We start from the raw sequence: 24,304 nt of genomic DNA, 5'->3' as shown, positions 1-24,304 counted from the left end.
TTTTTTTGAAAAACTACCTTCCTTTCCCTGGAAATTCTTACTCAATTGCTAAAGACATAATTGTGCTAGTATTTTAGACAGAAACCCAAAGATGTTTGTAAAGTGTGAAAAGCTGATCCCGCTAGCACTCAGAGCAAAACTCGGTCAATATCAATAGGATCAGGTCTCTGTTTGCAGGCCCTAGTTTGAAGAAACAGTAAATTTGGGTTTAATACTCCTAGTACCGCATAAAAAAGGCTGTGCCATGGGACTTTACGACACTGATCCAGGATGAACTCACTTTTCCAGTTCAAATATGTAAACCGCCCCTAATCCGGTGTGTTAACTTTTTACTGGCAGGCTTCGTATGAGATCAGTTACTGTCTGCCTGCAGCACTCTAATTTTATGCTGGACAAGTAGCATGTGTCTTTCCGCGGCCAGTGTAAAGCCAGCATAAACCTGACATAATCTCCGCACCAGGTCCTCCGGTCGGTTTGACAGAGGAACGATGGTGTGACCGCATCTGATGCGAACCAGTTTTGCCCTGCTGTCTAACCGGTAGCGCAGAGATGTTGCGCTAACTGACGGTGATGGAAGCGTGGCCTCAGCTCGACGCCCCTGCTGCCGCCGCCGTTCCCTTGCCCGTTCCCCTGCGCATTCCCGGCGGACAGGGAAGGCAGCGGGCAGCTCTTCCTTCCCAGTAGCCCGAAATGGCAGGGGATTACCTGAGGCTGTCCTCCTGCTCCCGCAGCCTACCGGGCTGCATCTCCCTTTCTATTTATACCAGCCTCGCCGCAACACGCCGAGAAAACCCGAGAGGCGCTAAAATCGCACCACGGCTGCCGGGGGCGGGGGGGGGGGGACGACGACACACACGACACGGGGACGGGGACGTTCAGCAGCGGCCCCGCGGCAGCGATGGCACAAGATGCCATCCCGGGGTGAGGGGCTCCGGCTGCATCGGCCGCTCCGGGCGCCTCCGCCTGCGCCGCCGCGCTTTAAGGCCGGTTTGCCTCCTCCCCGGCGGGGAACGGCGAAGCCGAGGACGCTGTCGTCTTAAGGAGCGCAGGGGAGGGACCGCGTGGAAGGGAGGCGGAGGTGCCGGCGGCGCCCCGGGAAGAGGCGGGCGCCAGCAGCAGCAGCAGCAGCAGCATCTTCCCCGGCGGCAGCCGCCGCCCCGAGGCGCGCTCCCGGCCGGCCCGCTCGCCTTCCCCGGCCTCCGGCGCGGCCTCGCCGCCTCCGCGGGCAGCCGGGCCGTGCTCGGCAGCCGGGGCCGCCGCAGGGCCGGGGGAGGCGAGCGCGGCCTCGCCGCCTGCCGGGCGGCCGGGGGCGGAGAGGAGAGGAGAGGAGAGGGGGCGGCCCGCCCCCGCGCTCGGCGGCGGCTGCCGCAGGCGGCCCCGGCCCCCGTAGGCGGCCCCGGCCCCCGTCTCCATCCCCGGCCCCGGACCGGCGGCGGGGCCGGAGCCGGTGCCGCCCCTCGGCCGCGCCCGCCCCCTGGCTGCCTCGGCGGCGGCGGCGGCGCGGCAGTGCCGGCGGGGGCTATGGCCGCGGAGGAGGTGCTGCAGGGCGCGGACCATTACAAGAGCGAGATCGAGCGGCTGACCCGGGAGCTCTCCGAGACGACCCACGAGAAGATCCAGGCGGCGGAGTATGGGCTGGTGGTGCTGGAGGAGAAGCTCACCCTCAAGCAGCAGTACGACGAGCTGGAGGCGGAGTATGACGGCCTCAAGCAGGAGCTGGAGCAGCTGAAGGAGGTGAGCGAGCCCGGGCTTTTGTCTCGCCCCGCTGCCCCGCAGCGGCGCGCAGCCCCCGCCGGCTGCGGGGAGGTGCGGGGGGCGCCCCACGCGTGTCCCTCCCCGGAGCCCCGGGCCGAGCCCCCCCTGCAGGTGGGCGAGCCAAGATGTCCGGGCCCCGGGGCGGCTGCGGGGATTCGTGCCGTGGGGAGGAGGGGTTGCCCGGCGCCGGAGGATCGGCCGGCACCGCGGGAGCTTAAGGACGGATTACACAAGGCTGCAACCCCCCCCCCCCCCCCGGGGCAGTTTTCCCGGGAGCCGGGGCCGCGCTCCATCCCCTGCCGCCGGGAGCCCCAACTTCGGGGAACGGGGCGCTCGCAGCGCCGGAGGGAGCCGGCGGGCGCACCTGCATCGGCCGGGGCTCGCTGGGGCAGGGGGGGTGAAGGAGCCCGTGGGGCGAGCGCCGGGCGAGCCGGGGAGGGAAGGGCTCGGGGTCCGTGTAAACAGTCGTCTGCAGTGCGTGAGGGGGGAGAGGATTCCTCTCGAAGTTATTTATAGACCTGCTGTGTTCCGCCGGGGAGGGGGGTCGCTGCCGCTAAGGGGGGGCGAAGTAGCCGTGCGGTAGCCTCGAGGTCACCCCCCACCAGAGGAAATCAAACTTCTGCGTCATGCTGGAAGGATAAAATACTTGAGCGGAGCCGTGGGTTTGGTTTATCTTTCAAAGGCGTTTTTTGTACCAGCCGAAGTGTAAGGTGGGCGAGTGCTACACCTTACCCTTCAGCTTCGCTTAAACATGACTCTGAAAAATCATCTCTCTTCCTCTCTTCGTCATTAAGGGAAGTAACTTGGGATTCATACAGGGCACGTACACGGGAGCCACAGAAGGGGTGTGTGTACACACATATGCACCACTCGTAGCTCTACATTTTAGGGTGTTTTTATACCGTCTTAGAATGTAAGTAATTACATATTTTATAAAGAGAAGACGAGTGTCAAACAGATATTCTCCCAAATTTAGAAGGTATCTTTTCGTTCCACAAAAATATATTGCTGTATATAATGTGCAGAAATTCTGTTTGGTTGGAAATCATGAATGTATTCCATAATGAAGGAAGCCACTTAATAAACTTAGATTATATATGAATCTATTCTTTAGAATACTAACTGATGCACTTTTAGAAGTATTTTTAATAAAATAAAGGTTTCATTTTACTTGCAGGTAAATGAGTTATGCTACAGACTTGGTTCAGTGTCCAGAAGAGTTGAAAAAATTATATTTTCAATAAGAAGAATAAAGCTGTTTTTCAGAAAAACCTACTGATCTCCTAAAACTTGATCTCTGCCTTCTGCCCCCCCCCCCCCCCCCCCCCCGCCCTTGAGCCTATGCAGTAGGCTCAGGACTTTGAGACCAGTAATCACAGGTTGAGGGATAGAGATACATAACTTGCACTGGCATGAAGGCAGTGCTGTTTGAAATGACCTGGCAGTAATAGAGGAACAGAGTTAAGGGGGAAAAGTGCAATGCAATTTCAAGGGGGGGGGGGGGGGAAGATAAGCGGAGCTCCAGCTAGCTGTTATCCCGTCATAATGATGTACAAAAGAAGACTGATCAGAAACCAGACAACACATGGGTGCACATGGTCACAGATAGAAGGTATAGTGCAAGGAATTGAGTTGAAATTATTAAACTAGAGGGATTGGTCAACACAATTAACTGAAAACAAAGATGGGCACAAGTTCTCTTCCTGTTTACCTCCCCTTGAAGTAAATGGGATTGCATACTCTGCAGCCCAGAATGTCTCCCATGGGGCCGTGCCTTCATGCTGTGCCAACCACAGCATGGACACTGAGGATATCCACGGAGAGAGGAAGAAGTGAAATGCTGTAGCTCGCCTGATGCCAAGCAAGAGTGGAGCCTCTCCAGTTTCCAGTCCAGGCCTGGGACTCTCAATTCCAGAGCTCTCCTTAGCTGCAGGTAGGGCATTGCCACCCCCCACCTAGGCTGCAAGAGATTTTTTTCTTGCTTCTAACCTTTATAGGAGAAACCACACTGATTCTTGCTGCACATGCAGCCCTGCAAAGGAGAATTTACTCATATCCCTTCCTGTTGCTGTAATCTGTTCTCTAGCTTCTCTGTTACCGCCTCCATTATGACTGTTCTCTGAGCGCAGATCAGACTCGTAACTGTGAGACATAAGCAAGTGGTGCCTCTGATGACGCTAGCGAGGCAGAATTCAGGTGGTTTGGGCAAACTGTCTTGTGGAGACTTGGGGGCATAGATTTTTGGGGCTGTAGGGTTCTGTCTGGAAGCTCTCAAAGTGGCAGAAGAAGTCCGAAGACAACTTTTCAATTAAGGCTCCATCCCAAATGTGTGGAGGAGGGTCTTTGTGTACCTTCTCCAGCAGGCCCTGCAGAGGATGTGCTGGACAACGGCCTGGGTGGACATCGAAGTGCCATGACTGACTAACGGGAGCTAAGAAGACTCCCGGTATGTCAGGGGAGATCTGTGCTTATGCTCTTACCTCGATACATCTCCAGCCTCTCTGAAGTCATATTGGGGTATAGAAATTAGGCCTCAGGTTTGCGCTGAAGCAAACAGTTTATCTATTCACGAGGAATAGTAGGAGCAAGAGTGTGGGCAGGATTATGCTTAGGACTATTACCTCTCCTTCTGTGCACCTTCTCTGAACAGATTCAATTACTGGGGTTGAATTTTATTGAGGCAAGTCTTCATTTTTTAACTGTTTCATTATTAAATTCTTGTGTTCTCTTGTTGGGAGCTCCTTGTATTTATTGCTCAGCAAACAGAGCTGCCCATCTTTAACTACTCAGTCATGGCTTAGCAGTCTAAGATCTGAAGTCTTCCATTCTCCTTGGCAATTCAAAACTCCAGTGTACTTCAGCAGGGCCTTTTCCATATAGATTGCAATACGGAGCCTCAGCTATACAATAATTTCCAGTGTTGGAGGGTGAGATGGGAAAGTAAGGCCATTATAGGATGTTGAAATAAAAGCAAATTGCAATACATTACATTAAATATTAATACTTCTATACAGGATATATGCTATCCACCATGCAATATGAATTGTTTTAGTAACCTCTGATGTTTCTTGTGCTGTATTCAGAGGTCTCTCCTTTAGCCTAAGACTTTGATGTTTTGGGCCATGAGATTGATTTACGTTACAAAAACTTTGAAGTTCTAATCAGTGACTTAATAAGGACTTCTTCCAACTTAGAGCAGTTATTACACATGTGAGCTGTCCAGGAAAGAGTCGAGACATCTATCAGCTACCAGCCTTATGTTTTCAAAAATGAGCTGAATGGTAGGAATGTGAAAAGGTATACTCTGTTGTGTTGACTTTAACAGCTTTCAACGTTAGGAGAGGGAGTACTTGTGGTCCTCATGCTAGGCAAGATTGTAGTGTTAAACAAAGCATTATTATTTTTAAAGCTTTATTAATTTTCATAGGGTGGGTGTTTTTTTTCAGTCTGTAAATGACGTTTCTGTGCCTCACTCAATTACATCTCAAACTAGTGGAATTTTGGGTCTTTGGTAAAAACACTACAGTTTTAGGGCCCCTGTTCAGAAAGTTACTTCAGCAGATGTGCCTTTTAATCTGCAGTCCGTAAGAGTGCAGAGAATAAGACTCATTGCTATTAGTCACAGGATTGAAGGTAGCCTGTTTTCACTGTCTTGCTGAGTTGGGAGTTTAATTACCAGCATATTTTATGGAAAACGTTTTCCAGTGGTTTTAGTATCTGTGGTCTTACATGTTCACATTGCATTTGCTGTAAGGATAATCGTTGTTAGTTTTCATTCTTTTGATGAAGTGTAAAATGGCTTCATACTGATCTTCTTGCCTGGGCTATCTGCTGTAGCTGACCCTGCTTGAGCCGGGCGGATGGCTGAGATGATCTCAGCAGGTCCCTTCCAACCTCAACCATTCTGTGACTCTGTGATTAGTTACTGTGCACTGGTGGCCTGTAATGTTTTTAAAGGGGAGAAATACCACTCACATCCAGTCATGATAGAATGGGGATGGAAGGCAGCTTTGGTGTCCAACTCTGCAAGACATTTAGGCCTGGGAAATCCTAAGCAGAGAGTTCTCTTTGGGAATCAAATCATGAACATAGCAGCTGAGCAGATCCTCAAGTCCCTCTCCTTGACTCCCTCTCTGACTGACTGATTTAGGCAATATCTCACTTGGCTTCTTGGCTTTTATGTATTTCATTCTATGGAGACAAACTCTTCTGCTGAATTATGCATAGCGCTGGCTATCTGATTTCCAGGTTGAAGATGCAGTTTGGTGTTTGCTTTACTTTAAACCCAGTTCTCCTTGGTAAATTATTGGAAACCAGGCTATTGGTGAGCAGCCCTACCTTTGGCAGGTCAAAAATTCTTGTTTTCTTTACGTCACAGAGATGTTGTATCAATTATTATGAAGTGCTTAGTTTACTAGTTGGGCTTCCACAAACAATTCTTGGTCTGTGACTGAGAAGGGTTTTTGAGGAATAGAGCTGAAGGTCTGTCTGGCAGCTTCTTTTCTGTTCTGCTCTTCCCTGTACTACTTTAACACAGGTGACCCAAGCTCTATCTCCCCTCTCTTCTGACACAACGCTGCCCATCCAGCTCCCCTACTGTTCACTGAAGCCTCTTGGGTGCTGCTGCCGGAGTCACCTCTGCCTCTTCCATCTTTGAAGTGTACAGTTGGTGGGACTTCCCTGGATCCAAAAAGGGCAGGAGAGGGGGAGAGTCCCTATCCCAAATACAGCCCTATTAACTGGGGATTGCTTTACACACCTGTCTGCATCACAGGATGCTTAGAAAAGTGTGAAGCGGCTCAAATCCCAGTGAGATGTTCTGAATTCTCCCCAAACATGAATGTGTCCCAAATATATAACCTGGGAGCTGTGAACTGATGCCATGTCAGTATATCTTACAGTGACAGCATCTGTGGGCTGGGGCCGGATGAGGCTGAACATTTCCAGCATGTCATCCTGATCTCGACGCTCTGTCCTTGGTGTCTATTCAGTCATGTCACTCAGAAAGGCTGTACTGCCTCGCATCCAGCTCAAAGATGAGGAAGGGCGAGTGAGCTGCAGACCTGGAGGGACAGTACTCAGATGCTCTCTGCAGTGTTGGCTCCTCCAGAGCCCAGCCAACACTACCTCTGTCTCTAAGGCATACACTGCTAACAGAAGAGCAGTTCATTTGGGGAGGTATGCTTATAAGGAACGCCTGAGCAAAATCAAGCAGCAGCTTGCAAAGCTTTCATTCAGTTATTACAGGCTGGGGACTGACTGGCTGGGGATCAGGTCTGTGGCAAAGGATTTGGGGATGCTGGAGGACAGCAAGCTGAACACGGGCCAGCAGTGTGCCCTGACATTGAAGACGCTAACAGCATCCTGGACTGTTATTAGCAGAAACAGCCGGTAGGTCAAGAGAAGTGATTATCACTTTCAGATTGGCACTTATTAGACCCCATCTAGAAAACAGCATCCAGTTTTGGGCTCCCCTAATACAAGAAAGACATGGATAAACTGGGCTGAGTTCAGCAGAGGACCACCAAGATGATCAAGAGCTGAAGCACTTGCCCTGTGAGGAGAGGCTGAGGGGGTGAGCTTGTTCAGCCTGGAAAAGAGCAGGCTGTGGGGGACCCAGCAGCAGCCTGCCCATACCTACCAGGAGGTTACGGAGAAGGCAGAGTGAGGCTTTTCACAACGGTGAATGGTGGGACGACAAGAGGCAACTGACGTAAATAGGAACTAGAGAGGTTCAGACTGGATTTAAGATAGAACAGTTATCCTATGAGGACAAGCAGTGCCACGGGTTGCCCAGAGAGGTTGTGTGATTTCCTTCCATGGGGGATTTCAAGCCCCAACTGGATACAGCCCTATGGCACCCGGTCTGAGTTCAGAGCTGACCCTGCTGTGAGCAGGAGGTTGGACTAGAGAAGAAAGGAGGTAGACAGCAAGGGACCTCGAACAACGCCAGGTCTCTGAGGGTGCCTGCTGTGCCTAGTTAAATTCCAGTAGCAGCTTGCTGTGAGTTACCCAATACATAAGAGCGTGCTGCCTGGAAACAGTGGCCATTAGCAGAGCTATAGCCTCACTTCATGCTTGAATTTCATTTTCTCTTGCTTGTCATTAAGGCTGCATTGACCTGAGGTTACTAAGGGTGTAGTTCGATGTGCTCATCTCTAGCAAGGCAACCCTGCATCTCCCTTTGTCATTCCTGCCCCTGTTCTGGCTCTCAGTTGTGCTGAGAGTTTATACTGTCACACCAGGGTAGAAAACTGACCTCAGTTAAAAATAACCGAGGAGGGGGTGTATGCTATCTGTGACCCAGATTGGTTACCTGAGCTGGTTCACAATACATTCCCATAAACTGTTTTAGCCCTGTATTGCCAAAAAGTGAGTGTGAGGCTAGGAATCCATGCTGAGGAAAGAGGGGGATGGGATGAACTGCTTAAACAGGTACTGATGTTAAAAGAGATGCTCATCAAATTATGGCAAGATTGCTTCCTCTAAGAGGAAATTAATCCTGTGCATTAGCCTACAGAAAACATAAACAGCTGAAATAATCTTAGGGGAAATTAGGGCTATTGTTGGAGCTTTGGCAGCATGCAAAGAAAAATGTAGATGACCCTTTTTTTCCTTTTTTTTTTGTTCCCAGGGACCTGTATTGCCGGTTGCTCTCAGTAATTGCGTTGTATCCTTATGAGCCAGTACAGATAAACATGTGATTTTAGTCCTAATAGCCATCCCTTAAACAATGATAGTCAGCTTTAAACTCTGGGGGCTCACATACTCCCAAAATAGTCTAAATAGAGTTCAATTTCTTTTCTCCCAATAGTTAAATTTACTTTCACTCTTTCATCCAAGAAATCTAAGCAATCCCTCTCTAATCTGAGGGATTCTCATTGAATCAGTCGTCTGGGTTGAATTCCTCAGAGGTAACTGGAAGTTGCAACTGGGTTTTATGTCATGGAACAGTTAATTTTTTGTAGATTTTCTAGAAAATATTGGATTAGTACCAAATCTGAAATGACTGAGGTGTTAGTGGGTGAGCCAGGTGTTATTATTGTGAAGTACTTCCTTTCTAAGGCTTGAGAATGTAAAATTAGGGCTCACTGAAGAGATTTTAATCTAAAGGTCCACATCTGGTTGGAATTAGGCCTTTTGTAATGGATTAAACAAACTAATTTGCTACCATCTTTTCACCTTCCTTTAGGTGAAACATTTTTGCTTCCCCTCTGTATTGCGTTGTGGATTTTCTTTCTAAGGGATGTGCATGCAGTCTGTGTGCACAGCAGCAGTCAGGTCCAACACCTGGCTTTACTGAAAGTGCAACTAGGGGCAAAACAATGGTGGAGAAAGTCAGATTTGGCATAAAACAGTAATTCGTGAACATTCATCATGGTAAAATGAGGAGCATTCTCAAAGTCAGATAGATAGAGTAAATCTGCACCTGGGCAACTTTTATGTACCTTGTGCAGTTGGCAGTTGGAGGAAAATACATGCAAGACCATACATTTTTCTGGCTGTATTGAGGGCTTCTAGAAAAAAAACTTTCTTCCTGAACAGCCTCTCAGTTTTTCACATGAGCTCAAATATGTTTGCTCTTCAGCACCTTGTTTTCTCTCATGTTTTTGCATTGGTGTTTTGTTCAACGTATGGAAAATGAGAATAAAATTTGATTCACTGCTTGTTCCTGCATCCCTCATGGCTCTGCTACATTGTAGGGCTTTGCTGAACAGTTGCCTTTGCTATGGATTTCCCTTCCGTATTTGTCTGATACCTGAGGGGGTAATGTTTAATTCAATGCAATTCTGTACCGTACTTTTTTTCTTTGGGATGATTTTAATTTATAATGGCAGAGACTGAAAAGCATGCATTCATTTCTGCTGAATGTGGCGTGACTTTCATAGCCCTCTTCTTTCCTCATCTCCTTGTGAACTCAACACCACCCTATTTTATGGGGGAGGAGAGAGGGTATTTTCCTAATTTAGAGGAATTGATATGGCATGTAGAAGCATGAATGTGCCCTTTGTCCCTTTACCCACTTGCATCACTAGCAGCAGATGATTATGAGGAGAAACCAGCAATTTTTCATACTGTACTGAGAAAGCAGACCAGCTACAGATGGAAGTAGTTAGGACTAGTCAGAGGGTGAAAAATCTATCTCAGCAAGGGCAGGTGCCTAAAGCTGAAGTAAGCAGGTAGAAATAAAGCTAGATTGCAGATTAGTGTTTTAATGGGGACTCTACTTCTCTGTGGAAAGTAGCATTAAAAATAATTTCAGGATTATAATATTTGTGTTTCTGAATTTCTCACTACCAAAGTTTAATTAACTTAATAGTTACAAAGAAAAGAAGGCCACTGTCCTAAATCTGTGGTTTTGAGACAGGCCTAGGAAAACTATTAACACCAAAAGACTTTCACTAGGACTGAAATTGGTCCACTCCTGTTTTCTGCAACTCTCTTGTGGTTCCTCCCTCTCTGCAGCCCATCATTCTCTGCCTCTCATTCTTGTATAGCATTCGTCTCCTGTCCATGATGGTTTATGTACTTTTTAATCTTTTTTCAGTCCTTGCCCTACATCTTAATTAGTGTTGATTTGCTGCTCTGTAAGACATGGAGCTGAATTTTTTATATTAAAGACCCTTTTTGTCATTGTGTGAATGTAAGAAATATGGCCATTTGTGGCAGACTAGACCTTCCATACTGTGCTCAGATATTGCAATCACATGAGGGAATCCTAGAGATACCTAGAAATGTTGCTTTAACATGGGCTGAAAATGAAACAGCAGAGGATTTGTCAGCTCTGCTTTGTAGCAGCCTCACCATTAAAATCATCCTTGGAAAGATCACTTTTAACACAGCTTTAAAATTGGGTTGGCTGCATGTGTGCACATGAAGAAGATACCTTTTCACAAGGTTTTGCAAAAATCAATCCTTTTTTAAAAATTATTGTATAGTTTCTGGGGTTGTTTATTTATTGAACCCCAGACGGGAAATTGATGCCCGGTGAGGTTAGATAATGCACTCGGTCCTTGTGATCAGCGCTGGGAGTGGGACCCATTACCCATACAGTCGTGCCATACCCTTTCCATCGCTGTCGCTCCCCTGAATCACACGTAATTTGCCTCTGTGCTGTACAGCTGTGTTAAATCCATCTACACAGCAAGTAGTTTTCCAGTGCTAGCAGTAATATGCTTAACCAAGAAGCATAAAAGATGTCCTCGATGACCAGAGGTAGTCATCTTTCAGTTCAGTCAGTCACTTCTGGGGACATTTCAACTAAATTATATAAACTTCATCTTTCCTTCCTGTTCTTTTTTGTCTGTGTTTGTTTATTTTTAATTTTGTGATCTCTCAGAGCTCACAGGTGACACGGGGTTAGCAGGGGCAATGCCACGCGTTCAGTATGCACTCTGGGAAGTTTATCTGCACCAAACAGCCTTTCCTTGGTTCCCGTAGTCACTCTGGGTGGATTTAAACGTTTGGGTACTGAGAATGAACTGTGAAGTGCTGTTTGTCATCACTGACTAATGGCTACATCCACTGAGGGAAGCTGGAAGTTGTTAACAGTTGCAGTTTTAACTCCTGTTTTGGATACTTAGAGGAAAACCAGCTCCCAGTAGTTGTAAAGCTCAAGATAGGAAGACGGAAAAGGATTAGCAAGCCTCTAAGTATAAAGACAGGAATTTGGGTCAGACAAAGGGAACAGGTGGCTTGGTGAAATAATTCATTTATAAAAGCTTGGCTGTTGGCCAAACATGAACACAGCATGATTTGGATTTAGTCTTGCTCAGGACTGGAGTCTTGTCTACTCACATCCACCAGGATGCCAAACGGCACTGAATCCTGGCCCCGTATTTCCAGCAAGACAGAGCTCTCAACCTTTTTGGCATTTGAGTTTTAAGAGAGCTAGAGCATTTGGTATGGTGGTACATGGAGAGTTCACAATTGGGTTAAACTGTCTGTGTAGGCATAGCCTCTGGTTCTCAATTTGATGGCTAATCCAGGATACTTAACAACTATTGTCCAACTTGAGTCTCTGATTCCTCTTATTAAAAATGTGCTCGCAATAGCTTGTAGTTGGTGTAATTCATGGTATTAATAAAGACAAGTTGGGTTTTTTTTAAGTGGGTGGGAAAAGTTTTTCTCATACCCTGAATACCTCACAGAGTTTTTACAAAGCGTTAAAAGGTTGCACTGTTCTGGATAATTCCAGGTGTCTGCACAGCAATGGCAAATATGCGGAGCTTGGCCGAGTTTAGTTGAGGGGAACATTTTCATTCAGTCCTTCCTTTCTTTGATAACTGCATGTGATTCCCACCTACAAAGAGGAAAGGTTTTATTTAAGCATCTCGTGAAAAATGCTGTCTCTAACAATAGACCCTATATTCAGGATTGCGCCTCAGGGTCATTTATAGCAGGTATGACTTGAAGACTGATGTTGAAGTCCTGGCTACATGGGTAAGTCAAAGCCAAAACGGGGCCATGACTTAATTGTTAAGTCTGTGCCCACCACCTGCTGGCAAGCAGCGCTGTCATCAAGATGTAAGTGATAAAATGTGTTATAAACTGAGAATTCAGATTTCTTCCCACCAAAGAAGGGAGAACTGGCGTTAACTATCATTACTGTGTCTCAAACATGTGATTTTATTCTTGCAGTTTAATGAATTGTCATAACTCTGCTGAGCTTCAGTAACTGATCATGTGTGTGCAGTTGGCTAGCTCCAAATGTGTAAGGGCAAGGTAAAAAAAAAACAACCCACAAAAGCCAGCAGAAACCTGAAGGAAAGAGTTTTCAGCTGACGTGTCTTCCATCCACAGTAAGCTAAAAACATGCACTAGATCAATTACTAATCCATAAAATCTCAGTTGTAAATCTGGGTCCTTGGTGACAAATTTTTAAGTAAAAGGTAAGGATATGGTAACAAGGACTCCTCTGTGAAATAAAGTGTATGATATATAACTATATATAAGAGAAACAGTGGTTAGATGGAATATAATTGTCTCTGTATACCAGTATGGGAGATGGAGGCACGTGATGTCTGTTAGGAGTGCACTACTTTGGGCATTAGGTACTTTCATTTCTTGCGCATTAGGTAAGTTTTTATTTTTTCTGCCAGTTAAGGGCTGATGGTTGCCATCTGACAATAAAATTTTGACTTAAGATGCTGTAAGCTCAGCTGTGTAAAAATAGCAAGTCTGGAACAACACAGTTGAGTGATAACATTTTTTTCCAAATGTGCTGAATTTGAAGTTACAATGATGCTATATATTCTTAGATGCTTACTATTCCTGAAAGAAAATCCATATTAAAGTGATAGAACTGAATTATCAAATTTAGATACCTGGAAATTTGGATCCTTAATGCTGTATTTTAGTTATCATGGAAAAGATTGGGTTTGCTTTATTAAGCAGGCTGAGCAACCTCGTACTGAAACCTGTATGACTTTCTTTTTGCCCACATACTTTGAAATTACAGATCACACTTGGGATACACATTTACGCTCCTGGCTTTAAACATTTTTGCTGTAATCTATTTAACACTGCTTCATGATTTGTGACTTCAAGTATTTTCTGTCGTCTTGCTTGTGGAGAGAAATTTATTCAAGAACAGAAAATGCAGTGATGCTTTGAGTATAGCTTTAGCACTTGGTGTTTGAAAAGTACTGTACTCACTATTCCTTGGGCTGACATTAGAGACATTCAGAGTCATGCCTGTGTTTAAGGCTGTTGAATTTTCTTTTGTAGCAGATTAGACTGATGAGAAGACACTTAATCTAAAATGAGCATATAAGCCTTATTTGGGTATAAATAACCCTTTCCCTGGGTATAACAGGAAGAGTTGCAGTTAAAGACCATGGCGTGTACACTTCTTATTCTGTGAAGATCTCTTACTCGCAAGATTCTTCTTCAAATGTGGCTGCTGGTTTCTTTACTGGTGAGAACTAGAGTTAGGCACCTGCAGCTGAAGCTGGGCTGGGTACTGACAGTTGCTGCTTTCTTGCTGTTACCCAAGGATCTCCTTGTTAATTATTCCACTCTGAAGAACTGGGTTTGGAAATGGAGGTCCTGAATTCTGCCCCAAAACCCTGTGGCAGAGACTCTTCTCCTGCCAGGTTCCTCAACTCAGCTGTTCCCTTAGGAAAGAAAGCAATCTGGTTAAGAGCAAGAGGCCTCTATTTCAGTCTTTTATCACTTATTTTTTTTAGCAGAAAGCAATCTACCACTTGAAAAGGAGTCCAAAATCTGATAAGCACCATTTTTAGGAGCTTGCAGTCCAATGCTTTGTGCTGTCTGTGGAGAAAGGAATTGCAGCTTCGCAAGCGACAGCGTTATGAATAGTCAAGCACTTACCAGAGCCCTGGCACTGGATGGATGCAGGGGAAAAGCCAGAGGGAGTGAGTCAGCATGACCTTGGCTGCTGCCGGAGGGATGGGTACCGCATCCAGCCTCCGTGGTCATTGACATTGGTTGGGGTCTTTAGCGGGAAGAGCCTCTGGTGAAATAGATTTCACTAGAGTAACCAACGCTGGTATGTTTCTGACAGGTGTCACGTATATAGTAGTTATGGAAGCATCAGCATAAAACAGTTTATAGCTATTAAAAAGTAATTTTGTCAGTAAACAGGTCTAGTTCTTTGTTACCCGGTGAAAGAACGGACCCCGCTCTGTTAAAGCAGAAACATTCTGAAAAATCAAAATACTGCTTACTTCATGAGCTGCTGTTTTGCCTACTAGGTCTGAGCAAGGTGGAATAAATTGTTATTTATTGCATGACAGTAGTACCTGGGGATTCTGTGATGCCTGGCACAATGAGTTTCAGGCATAAAATAAAAGGTTAGAGATTTTACAGTGGAAATAGACAACCTTGTCAGGGATTTGCTATTAAGGAATAGTAAGGGGAATTTACAGATGAGTAGTGGAGGCCGAGAAGCTGTGGACGGGTAGGCTATTCAGCTATGGTTTCATAGGAAATCTGTGGCTAAGTCACAAAGAAAACAGGTTTTTCTCAGATCTAGTGCAATCATTTATCTTCTCCTTCCATTTTAAAAAGCTGGTCAACCAGAAAGCCAAAGCAATCAACTGCCCTATACTCACTGACCAGTGTGTGCACTGGCAGTACCTCCCACTGGTGCCAGTGTGACCAGTAAGGCCATTTAGGAATGGTGTTGCTGGTAGTTTTGCTACTATAACACAATCAAAACTTAAGGAAAAATGAGGATGACAAACTTACGGACAAACCTCTTTGGTTTCTTAATTCATTATTTGGCAGCATTTCAGTGGCGAAGCCCTTGTCATTAGAGACCATCAGTAGCTCTTCGCCTGCATCCTTCCTCTGCGGAACTGCCCCCTTTGCCTTACCATCCTTCTGTGGTCCCTCGCCCACGTACTCTGGTGATCCCAGAGCACGTGGAAAGTACCTGGAATCCCAGAGCACATCACCATTCCTCACCCCCAGCTGCCCCTTCTGCTCTGTCGTCTCCCCCCCTGGAAGCTGACTGCTCCTGGCTGCCATCCCACTTATTTCTAACAGTCTTCCTACTCCTTCCCACTTATCCCTTTCTGAACCATGACTCTTCTCTGCTGTGACTGAGATTTTCACATCAGCATTTACTAATCCCTACAGCTGTTGAAACGCTTCATTTTTCTTTGCTCTTTCCCCACATCTAGTTGTTCTTTGCAGGGGAGACCAAATTCCAGCTGCCTCTCCCTGTGAAGAATGCATCTCGCCTCTCCTCGCCCACTGTCTCCGGATAGCCTCACCCCACAAAGTACCCCTTGTTCCTATTGCTGCATGGGGAAAAGTTAAATGACATACTTTACTGTATTGAGCGCTGGCATGTGGGATGCCCTTTATACTGAGAATATGTGGGAAATCTTCATTTAAATCTGTGAGGAGTGACTTTTGCAGTTCTTCGGGAGCTCGAGCTGGCTAAAATTTCACAGAGTGTGTTGAGCACTAAATCAGGCTTCTTGCAGAGCTGGCAATGGTTAATGTGGAGCTTGGACTGGGAGTCTGTAGAGAGCAAGCTCTGTGGGGCAAGGCCTGCCCTTGCCCTCCTGTTTGTATTGAATGTAACACAGTGAACCTCTATTCTTGTCTGGGACAATTAGGTTCTATGGCAATATGAGTAATTAATAATAATAATGGGGCCTCTTCTGTGGATGGGCTGTTAGAAATAATTTCCTTCTGCCGGTTGCTTCTCTAGAATGTGGTTTTGAACTTTGAGATCCTGAAAGAGATAATCGAAACACAAGCAGCTGTCACAAACCTTTAGCTTTGTTTGTGTAGGCAGTGGTGAAAATGGCCGAAACTAAATGGTCCGATGGCTCACTGGTTTGTACATCTTTTGTTGCAGCATCGAGCTCTTATGCAATGGACCCTTGTTTGATTAAAGACCCTTCTCACTAAGAGGGGGTTTCAACTGTCGCTATTTTTAATAAAGGGAAAAGAAGCAAAGTCATGCAAAGCAAACCATTGATCCCCTGTTGCTCTGCACCCATTTCACTTACGGAGCACTCGGAATTAGCTGTGCCGTGCACTGCCAATGCCGTGCCATCAGGGTGATCCAGCTGCTGCAGCTGCAAGAGGTAGGCTCTTGGTTCCAGGTGTGGTTTGTGAGATGGTGGTGACCCTGAATCCTGCCTTCACCCATGCGGCAGCTTGGGCCTAAAGGCAGGATGAAGCATTTGGTTGCTTTGGCACGTCACGGTCCTTCAGCAGCCGTTCGTCATCCCCTTTGCAGGAGGCGCGGTGTCTGGCCCACGGGTTGCCATGTAGCTGAGCCTAGTGAGTGGTGGTAGTACAACGTAAGGAGCAGTGTAACATGGGTCCTCCTGTCCACACGGTTCATCAAGGTCTGAAGGCTCCTTCTGTCCGTCTTCTTCCCCATATGTAAGGGAAGCTGAACTGTAGAGGCCTTCAGAGACCTCTTCCACAACCGTCTTTGCAGCCTTTGTCGGAACTCTGCCAAAAAAGGCATTAATGACTCTGAAATTTAAAGTTAGGCATCCAAAAGATAATTTATTCCTCCAAATTTTTTACTACTAATAAAAACCTTATTCCTTCAATGAATGCAAACCTGACTTTTTCAGGAAGCTGACAGCTGGTGACATGATGGTGAAGATGAGTATGACTGAGAATGTCACATCGTAATTCAGGGTTTTGGAGTACTGCATTCCCAGTAAGCAATGTAAGAATGCAAGTAGATTGTTGCTAATGAGGAGGATAGTAATTTCTGAATTATTTTTTTTTCAATCCCTGTTCTATTTCTACTCTGGTAACCATAGTAATTACACTACAGTTTTGTGGTTTTAATCTATCCATGACCAAAACCTCCTCTGGTGACCAGTTTGTTATTATAAAGATCATGTTGTGGCCTGCAGCCAAAGGCACTGGTACTAATATAGAATGTGATTTTTATCTGTTCTCATGAGGTATGCAAAGCCAGGTACAGCAAGTATTTTTTCAATTTTTTTAAGAAATAAAAATATTGGGCTCCATCTCAACACTGTGAATTATGATATGAATTCTCTGCTACTGCACCTCTCCTGAAATCAACAGAATTATGCTAGCAAAGAATTTGGTCCTTCGTAGTGTTAAGTCACACAATTCTAATAGTGACTGTCATGATGACATTCCCAGAACTGTAAGGTATTTTGATGGGACGACTTGGCAGCAGACTGGAAGCACTGGTGACTCAGTGGCAGTGCTCTGCCTTCTGAGTCAGAAATGAGCTGGTGCCCCAGCAGTGCAGTTTGTAGTTTGTTTTTTGTGTTGTTCTTATGAGATGTAAACCCATCTGTTTTCATAATATTATTACATATTACTTTTTCAGAAGGAAAATTAGTATTCTTGCTACTTTTTTGTAAATTTAGTGTCAAGATAGCTCCTCTTGGCTGTCTGTTTTTACTGAGCTGGTAGGAGACATTAATCACCTTTGCAATCTTTACCCTTCAGTCAAATTTGGTCATAATTAGCCAACAGATTCCAAGTTATTAGAAAAGGTGAGACTGTAAGAGCCCATAGGAAACAGTCTAAGACTTGCTGTTTGTTGTTTGCCCTGGATAGTTAGGTGTAAATTTGTGTTACTGAACTTCGGTCACCTTCCATGCTGCAATGCACCCTAATGAGGTTTAAAGACAAATGTCTTTCTCATTTTCAGGTTTGGGATCCGTTTGCAGAAAGGAGATTTTCTTCTATGTTAGTTGTGAGAAGGCTTTTTCCTCAGTGCCGTGTGGCATGAAAAGGGCAGCCGTACAAGTGTCAGCTTTGACAAACCGGGCAGCTTCTTACACTGGAACAGATGAGAGCAGAATCTGGTCCTCATGGCTAATCGAGAAGTTGTGCCTTTTTGCAAGTGTTAGCTGAAACATTTAGCTAACATATTTTAAAACTACCTCCAAGCGAACAAATGGACTGCCAGCCAAATTCCTAACTCTGACATAAGAAGGAAATATAGGCACATCAGTCAGTCCCCAAGTTAATCTCTCATTAGTATGTCACAGTACATCTTTCAGAATCTGTTCAACATAACTTGAACTAAGGGACCACCAGAAACATTGTATAGCTAGTCTTTTTCTCGAATACCTATATTGAGAGTTATTATGAAAATACTAAAGAAGTCTAATTTTAAGTTGTGCGAGCTGGGGGCGGGGAGCGGAGGAACTTCTATGTTATGGAGTTTGTGAAAGATTATTGTACAAAGTATGTCTGAAACCCACTGACTGTAGAAGCAGACAGGGATAAAATGTGCAATTCAGAGATCCACTTTACCTCAAAAAGTCTCAAATAGGTAAGGTTGCTTTAAGAGTCTTATAGAAGCAAGGCCCTTTAGAGCAACGTTAAGTTAGCGAAGAAGTGTATGGTCTTGAGCAAAGAGCTCCGGGTGGCCATACTTGAGCAGGGGCTTGGACCAGATGACCTCCAGAGCTGCCTTCCCCCTCAGCCACGCTGTGAGTCTGCGTAAAGGAGTTCCTAAAACTGGCTTCAGAACTGCAGGTGTACGTGTGAAATCCATGGAGGATCTTTGCTTCTCCATTTGAATTCCCTCATCACTTTCATAAAGATGAAATAAAGGAAAGTAAAGCAAGAGATCAGATTTATAAAAGGAGCGTCTCACCAGAGAAGGCTGCACAGTGGATGGTCCCCAGCAGAATTAGCTTTAAAAACTTGTGGAAGACCTCCTGAACTAGCTGCAGCTGGGATATAGGTGTTGCATAAGCACAATACATTCCTTTGGTTTTGTTTGTATGATCTCACTGCTAAAGATTTGTTTAACCGTATCTTTGATGAAGTGTGCTGGGCTTGTTATTTTTCCTCTTAACTTTATGCAGTAATAAGTGTAATCTAAATATGAAACTTCTACAAATGCAGGCCTCTGATCCCACAGGAACAGACAACATTAAGAGGGTAGATAGATACTCATGGAACAGCAGGACCCCTAAAATGTACATCCTGTCCACCGAGCTGCACAGGGTTGTATCTGCCATGTCCATAAACTGAGATCTTCTGTGGGGTCTGTGAACCACGACTGCCAGGAGCAAAGGGAGAGAAAATGGAGAACGTTGGTTCTTTTTCCCTTAAAAGCAAACAACAACAAATAAACAGCAACCCCCCTGTGCTGTCTGTATGTACAGTGATTTATAAAAGTATATAAACATCAGCAAGACCTGGAATGAGGTGGCATCTTAAATGAATGTAAAAATCTTACTGTTTGCAGCAATGACAGCTATATTTGTGATCACAAAAATTTTGGCCATAATGTAGATGTTAAAGTTGCATCCATAACTGGCTGAAATGAAACAGTTTCTAAATTAAACTTAACAAAAATTGCAGTATTTCCTTTCAATTCCAATGGAAGGCTTTTTTATTTCCCAGGCTGTCTCAATTTTGTCTACATACCTATGTCATTCAGAGTAGGCAGGTTTTTACCTTCTTTGTAACAGAGGTACAAAGTAGTTTGAAAAAGCATGGGGAGGGCAAAGTTTGCAGTAATTGTTCATCTAAATTTAAAATACAATTTGTATGTTCTGCAACAGATTTTTTTTTTTTTTTGCTTTGGCCATAATTTCCTGATTTTGGCCAGAATCACATAAAGTATTTCTAAAATATTTTTCCTGTCTGAAAATATTTTTATTGACTTGGAATGAAAGTGAACTGCATTGCAAGATTTTATTTTTTATGATAGTCTTCGTAAGATGTGCAGGTAATTGTGCTCTGTAATCTATGCAACAGAGGAGAAGAAAGCAGCAGAAAAATAGTTGTAATTTACAGTTGGTAAATTGGACTGCCTCTGTCAGCATCAAAAAACGCTGTGATGTTTCATATCTGCTAAAGTTCTCGTCCAAAATAAACTAATCAGTTATTGTAGGCTTTATAATATTGACATTTTAGTAAGGCATTTCTAAGTAAATATTACATTTCTGCATAGTGTTGTATACCTGTGGTAATTACCCTGGCTTGAAGAAGTCTTGTTCATAATTTATGAATGACACAGACATTCCCACAAGTTCTGAATGTTGAAGTCTTTTATTATAGGTGTACGCAGACAGTCATGAAAAAGCTCATTTTAAATTCATATGGATTCAGTATTGCATAAAGTGACAGTTTTTAGTGCCAAACATGCAATGAGATGATCAGGGGAATATGCCTACATGTGTACGTGAAATCTGGTGGTGGCTACTGCTGCATCGCTGAATGCCTTACTGGAGGTGAAGTGATTTGTGTGCTGCTACGCCTGGGTCCCCCATTTTCTGGACGAAGCAGTATCTAAAGAGCCGTTGAATTTTGATAGCATTTTTTCTAGAGAGAGCACCTCAGGTTAAGAGGCTGGTTCGATGCATTTGAAGAAAACCAGGCTAACCCAGTTTTTCTGCATGATTGGGGTTTACAGGAATGAATTTACGGCAGTCCAAAGAGACCAGGTATTCTCACTCTCCTTGAAATCCCACCAAGAGAGCACAGGGATAATTAAGGCTGCAGTCATACACGTTACTCCTGCTGTTGTTTTACCAGAAGAAGGGATTACTGCCTTTACCTATTGATCTTCCCTTCCTCATTCCTCACTGTCCGCTACCAATTGCATGATTGCTCCTTAATGCAGTTCTGGAAAAAGCATGTGAAAAGGCAAGTCTACAGCTCTTAATCACAGTGTTTTAGTAATATTGTGTGGAAAAATGTAGGGGATTCCTTTCTTCATGGGCTTGGCATAGCAACAGGATCAGGCAAGGACTAAAAGGGGCTGTAAAGAAGGGAAAGGAGGTAGGTCTTGAGGGGTGGTTACAACAGAGAAGCCGTGTGGATCCTGATTAAAAAAGCTATAGATTGATCCTAAGCAACATTCAAGGAGCTATTTCCCTGGTTCAGTTTTCCCACCGGAGCTGTTCACTGCTGCTTTGATCTGTATGTTTCCAGTGCTATGCGAAGTAAAGGGCAGCTGGTTTTGAAAGCTGGAGGCAGTCTGTCTGGTTCAGCTGTGTGTCCCTGACGGCTGGGCCAGCCCGATGTAGGGCCAGCTGACAGCACAGGAGCTCTGATTAAGGGTGTGCTTTGGCTCAGGGGCTGTTGTGTTTATTCTGGAGGTTTTTGATGCTCCAGGGAGGTTAAAGCAAATAAATAAACAAACAATTCTGCACTTTTGCAGTAAAGAAATGAGGCAAAGAACTCCCAGCCGCCTGCTTTGCTTGACTTCAGCCTGCTCGTGCTGAAGGGATGCTGCAACGGCAGGGAGCGGCACTCGGAGCGTTGGCTCCTATGGCAGGTGAAAATGGGTTTACACTAATGCAGTGGGTTGTAAATTTTGCTCTCTCTTGCAGGGAAGGTTGTTGGGGTTGCCTGCTTTTTAGTGCTGGAGACCTCGGGCTTTTAAGGAGGTTGTGCTGCTTTATTAGTACTGGAACTATAAAGACCCATCTCCCTGTAAGAAAAGAAGTAGGGGTACCCAAGGATTGTGGTGGAGCATGGATTTTGTTTCCAGCTGAGTAAGTGTCAGAGCAGTAGGGGTTAACTGGGTGGGATGCCTGGGGAGCAGCCTGGGGAGTCTTTTTAGGGCTGTGGCTTGTGCTTACCTTAGGAGAAAATTTTTCATTTTTATTGGTATGTTTTCATTTGGCTTTGTATTTTTTGCCATGTGGCCACAAATACTCCATGTGCAGGCTGCAGGACTGTGGGAACTGTCTAGTCCTTTGTTTTTTGGGTTTTTGTGTTTTGGTTTGGGTTTTTTTTTGGTTGTATAAAATGTGCTGCTTCTGCTGCTACATTCTGGAAGACATCAGAACTTTCTCAGCCATGTTCGGGTAAATAAGGTCCTGAATAATGCTCGTTCTTCAGTTCTACAATTGAGTAGTTCAGCTGTGGAAATGTAACAGAGGTGGTAACTGAGCTTCTTGAATCCTTTTTTCTGAGAGTGTTTGGGAAGTGGTGAACTCAGTGTGACTTTCACATCTATTGGCAAGGAGTTGGGAATGACATTTGGAAATGTCTCGTCTTGTTTTTTCTTCTATACTGGTAGCTCTACCATAAAATTTTAAGAACAGAATCCTCAAATGTCACTTTTTCTATCCTCTCTTCTGAGGGGAAGAGAGGTGGCAGTGGAAGAGAAAAAGACTTGGTAATTCAGCACAGACCTGTGCCTTTATTTTGGCTGCAGCCTTGGTTGATCCCACAGGCTAAGCAAGTGTTAGACACATGGTAGAGCTGAGAGAGAGACCACCTTCAGTGCTTGTTACCTGATAATTTAGTGATGTTTCTGTGTCAGGCAGTGCATTATTTGAACATTCATAGCCTATTCCACAGGAGTGAATGTATGAAACTTAAGTATTTTGATGGATCAGTGTTTCCTTTTCACTTTCCTTTCTGTGTTTTCCTGCCTTAATCTGAGAGGTGAGGCTTCTGTATTCCATTGGGTGCTGGATGAGTTGGCCAAAGGGACTTGAGTTTAAGGTTTAGTGTTATGGGTTTAGTGTTATGTATCTCTGCTTTGCTGACCAAGGAGCTGGACACAGCTGTCATTTCATCATTGTTGGTCTTCAAAGAGATTTCAACTGATACTTCAGGATGAAAAGTCTGTTATAGCCACCAAGTAGTCTTGTTTCTAGGCTTCAACTTTTTATATTGTGTGTGGTATGATTACATTTTTTTCCTGCCTACCTATATATATTAAATATGTAAGGCTTGCCTTAAGGGCAGCATATGCTGCTAGGTTTGTGATGGTTTCTGCAAAAGAAAACAGGAGTGAATGCTTACAAATGTTTAGAGTTATTGACCAGCTGCAAATCTCTGTACTAGTGGCTCTGATTAAATGGAAAATATGCTGAAAAACTGTTTTCTGGAGTCATACAAACACCTATTTTCATAAAAAAAATTAATTGTTCATAAGACAGGGTATTCTTCATAGAATGATACTACCAGGTTATGGCTCTGTCTCATTTTCCATTTAATTAAGCCTGTGTTTTAGACTAGTCTATAGTGAAGCTCTTAACTTTAGTCCTGTCCTTACTACTTGACTGCATGCATCAGACTGCTAATAGAAACCTAAAATGCAATTGTTCTTCCAAATTATTGTTTAGACTAAAATGTCAGTGGGCGCTATGAAGACCTCTAACACTGGAGGTATGAATTAAATGCAAATTCATCTTGTTCTCATTTCTATTATAGCAGGTTTTGCTAAACACCAGTTAGAAGGTAATTATTCTAATCTCAGGGTTGTTAGTATTTCAGCATTGTTTACTGTATTGTCTGACTTTTTTATTTTAGTTTTTTTCTGCCTCAAAAGCTGAGAGATCACCTGCTCAATGTCAACTGATCATTCTTTGAAAATACAAAACACATTTGTAGCTTGAAAGAACTTAAAGAAAAGAATGTAGATTTTTGTGTGTGTTGCTGTGATTTTTTTTTTGTTTGGTTTTGCTTTGCTTTTTCTTTTTTTTCTGTTGCAGCTGTATCCCAAAGCTCAGGGGCTAGAATTAAAAGAGCCCTCCCTGCATGAGTGCAGAAATGTGCCCTTAAAACCAGATGTGCTGTGACTGTTAACAGAACTGGGCTTAAGAGAAAACAATAATTTTCAGGTTTTAGACCTTGCTTTACTTGTCTCCCTTAGGTCTGTGGAAGTTATCTACTATGTCCTTTTTCAAACTTGTGATGACCTGTATCTGTCCTTTAAAATTATCTCTAACGATCACATAAGATACACTTCTTATTTAGTTTCAAATTACAGATAATTCCTGATGCATATATTATCTATCCATTTTTCCTGCTGTGTTACTTGAGTCTCTTAATTTCTTGTTCTTCAGTGGCTCTGTCCTCTTTTTCCAAATACTAGGCTCTTCTCTCTCAAGTGTTTGGAGTAAATTTCTGGAAAACTGCATCATGCACAGCTCTCTAAACTTTCCAAAATACTTCTTTGGCTTGTATTCAGAGACTACTTTAGTGGCAAATAAATTTATGGGATTATTTTAGAAGAGAAAACACTTATTTAGTAGCTATTTTTACATATGTAAAGGCATATTTAAAATTTTGCTTTTAGCTTCATGAGTTGTTACAGAAATGAGTTCTGTAAGGCAAGAAA

The 24,304-nt window shown here is 44.4% G+C and overlaps 1 protein-coding gene across 7 annotated transcripts in view; it reads left to right on the top strand.

The window, feature by feature from the left end:
• Positions 1 to 873: 873 nt before the first annotated feature.
• Positions 874 to 24,304, top strand: part of BICD1 (BICD cargo adaptor 1) — a 182,695-nt gene continuing 159,264 nt past the window's right edge. For 2 of the 7 annotated variants that reach the window (XM_069807596.1, XM_069807595.1), the window contains exon 1: positions 877 to 1,734. In XM_069807596.1, the coding sequence (XP_069663697.1) occupies positions 1,522 to 1,734 (213 nt within the window). In that variant the 5' untranslated portion in view covers positions 877 to 1,521. Of the gene's footprint in view, positions 1,735 to 24,304 lie in introns of all 7 variants that reach the window. The other 5 variants (XM_069807597.1, XM_069807598.1, XM_069807594.1 and 2 more) reach the window with 4 other exon arrangements.

This window comes from Haliaeetus albicilla, chromosome 19 (genome assembly GCF_947461875.1).
Source record: "Haliaeetus albicilla chromosome 19, bHalAlb1.1, whole genome shotgun sequence".
NCBI lineage: Eukaryota > Metazoa > Chordata > Aves > Accipitriformes > Accipitridae > Haliaeetus > Haliaeetus albicilla.
The sequence above is the reverse complement of the archived record's forward strand: the minus strand, read 5'-3'. Positions and strand labels throughout refer to the sequence as shown.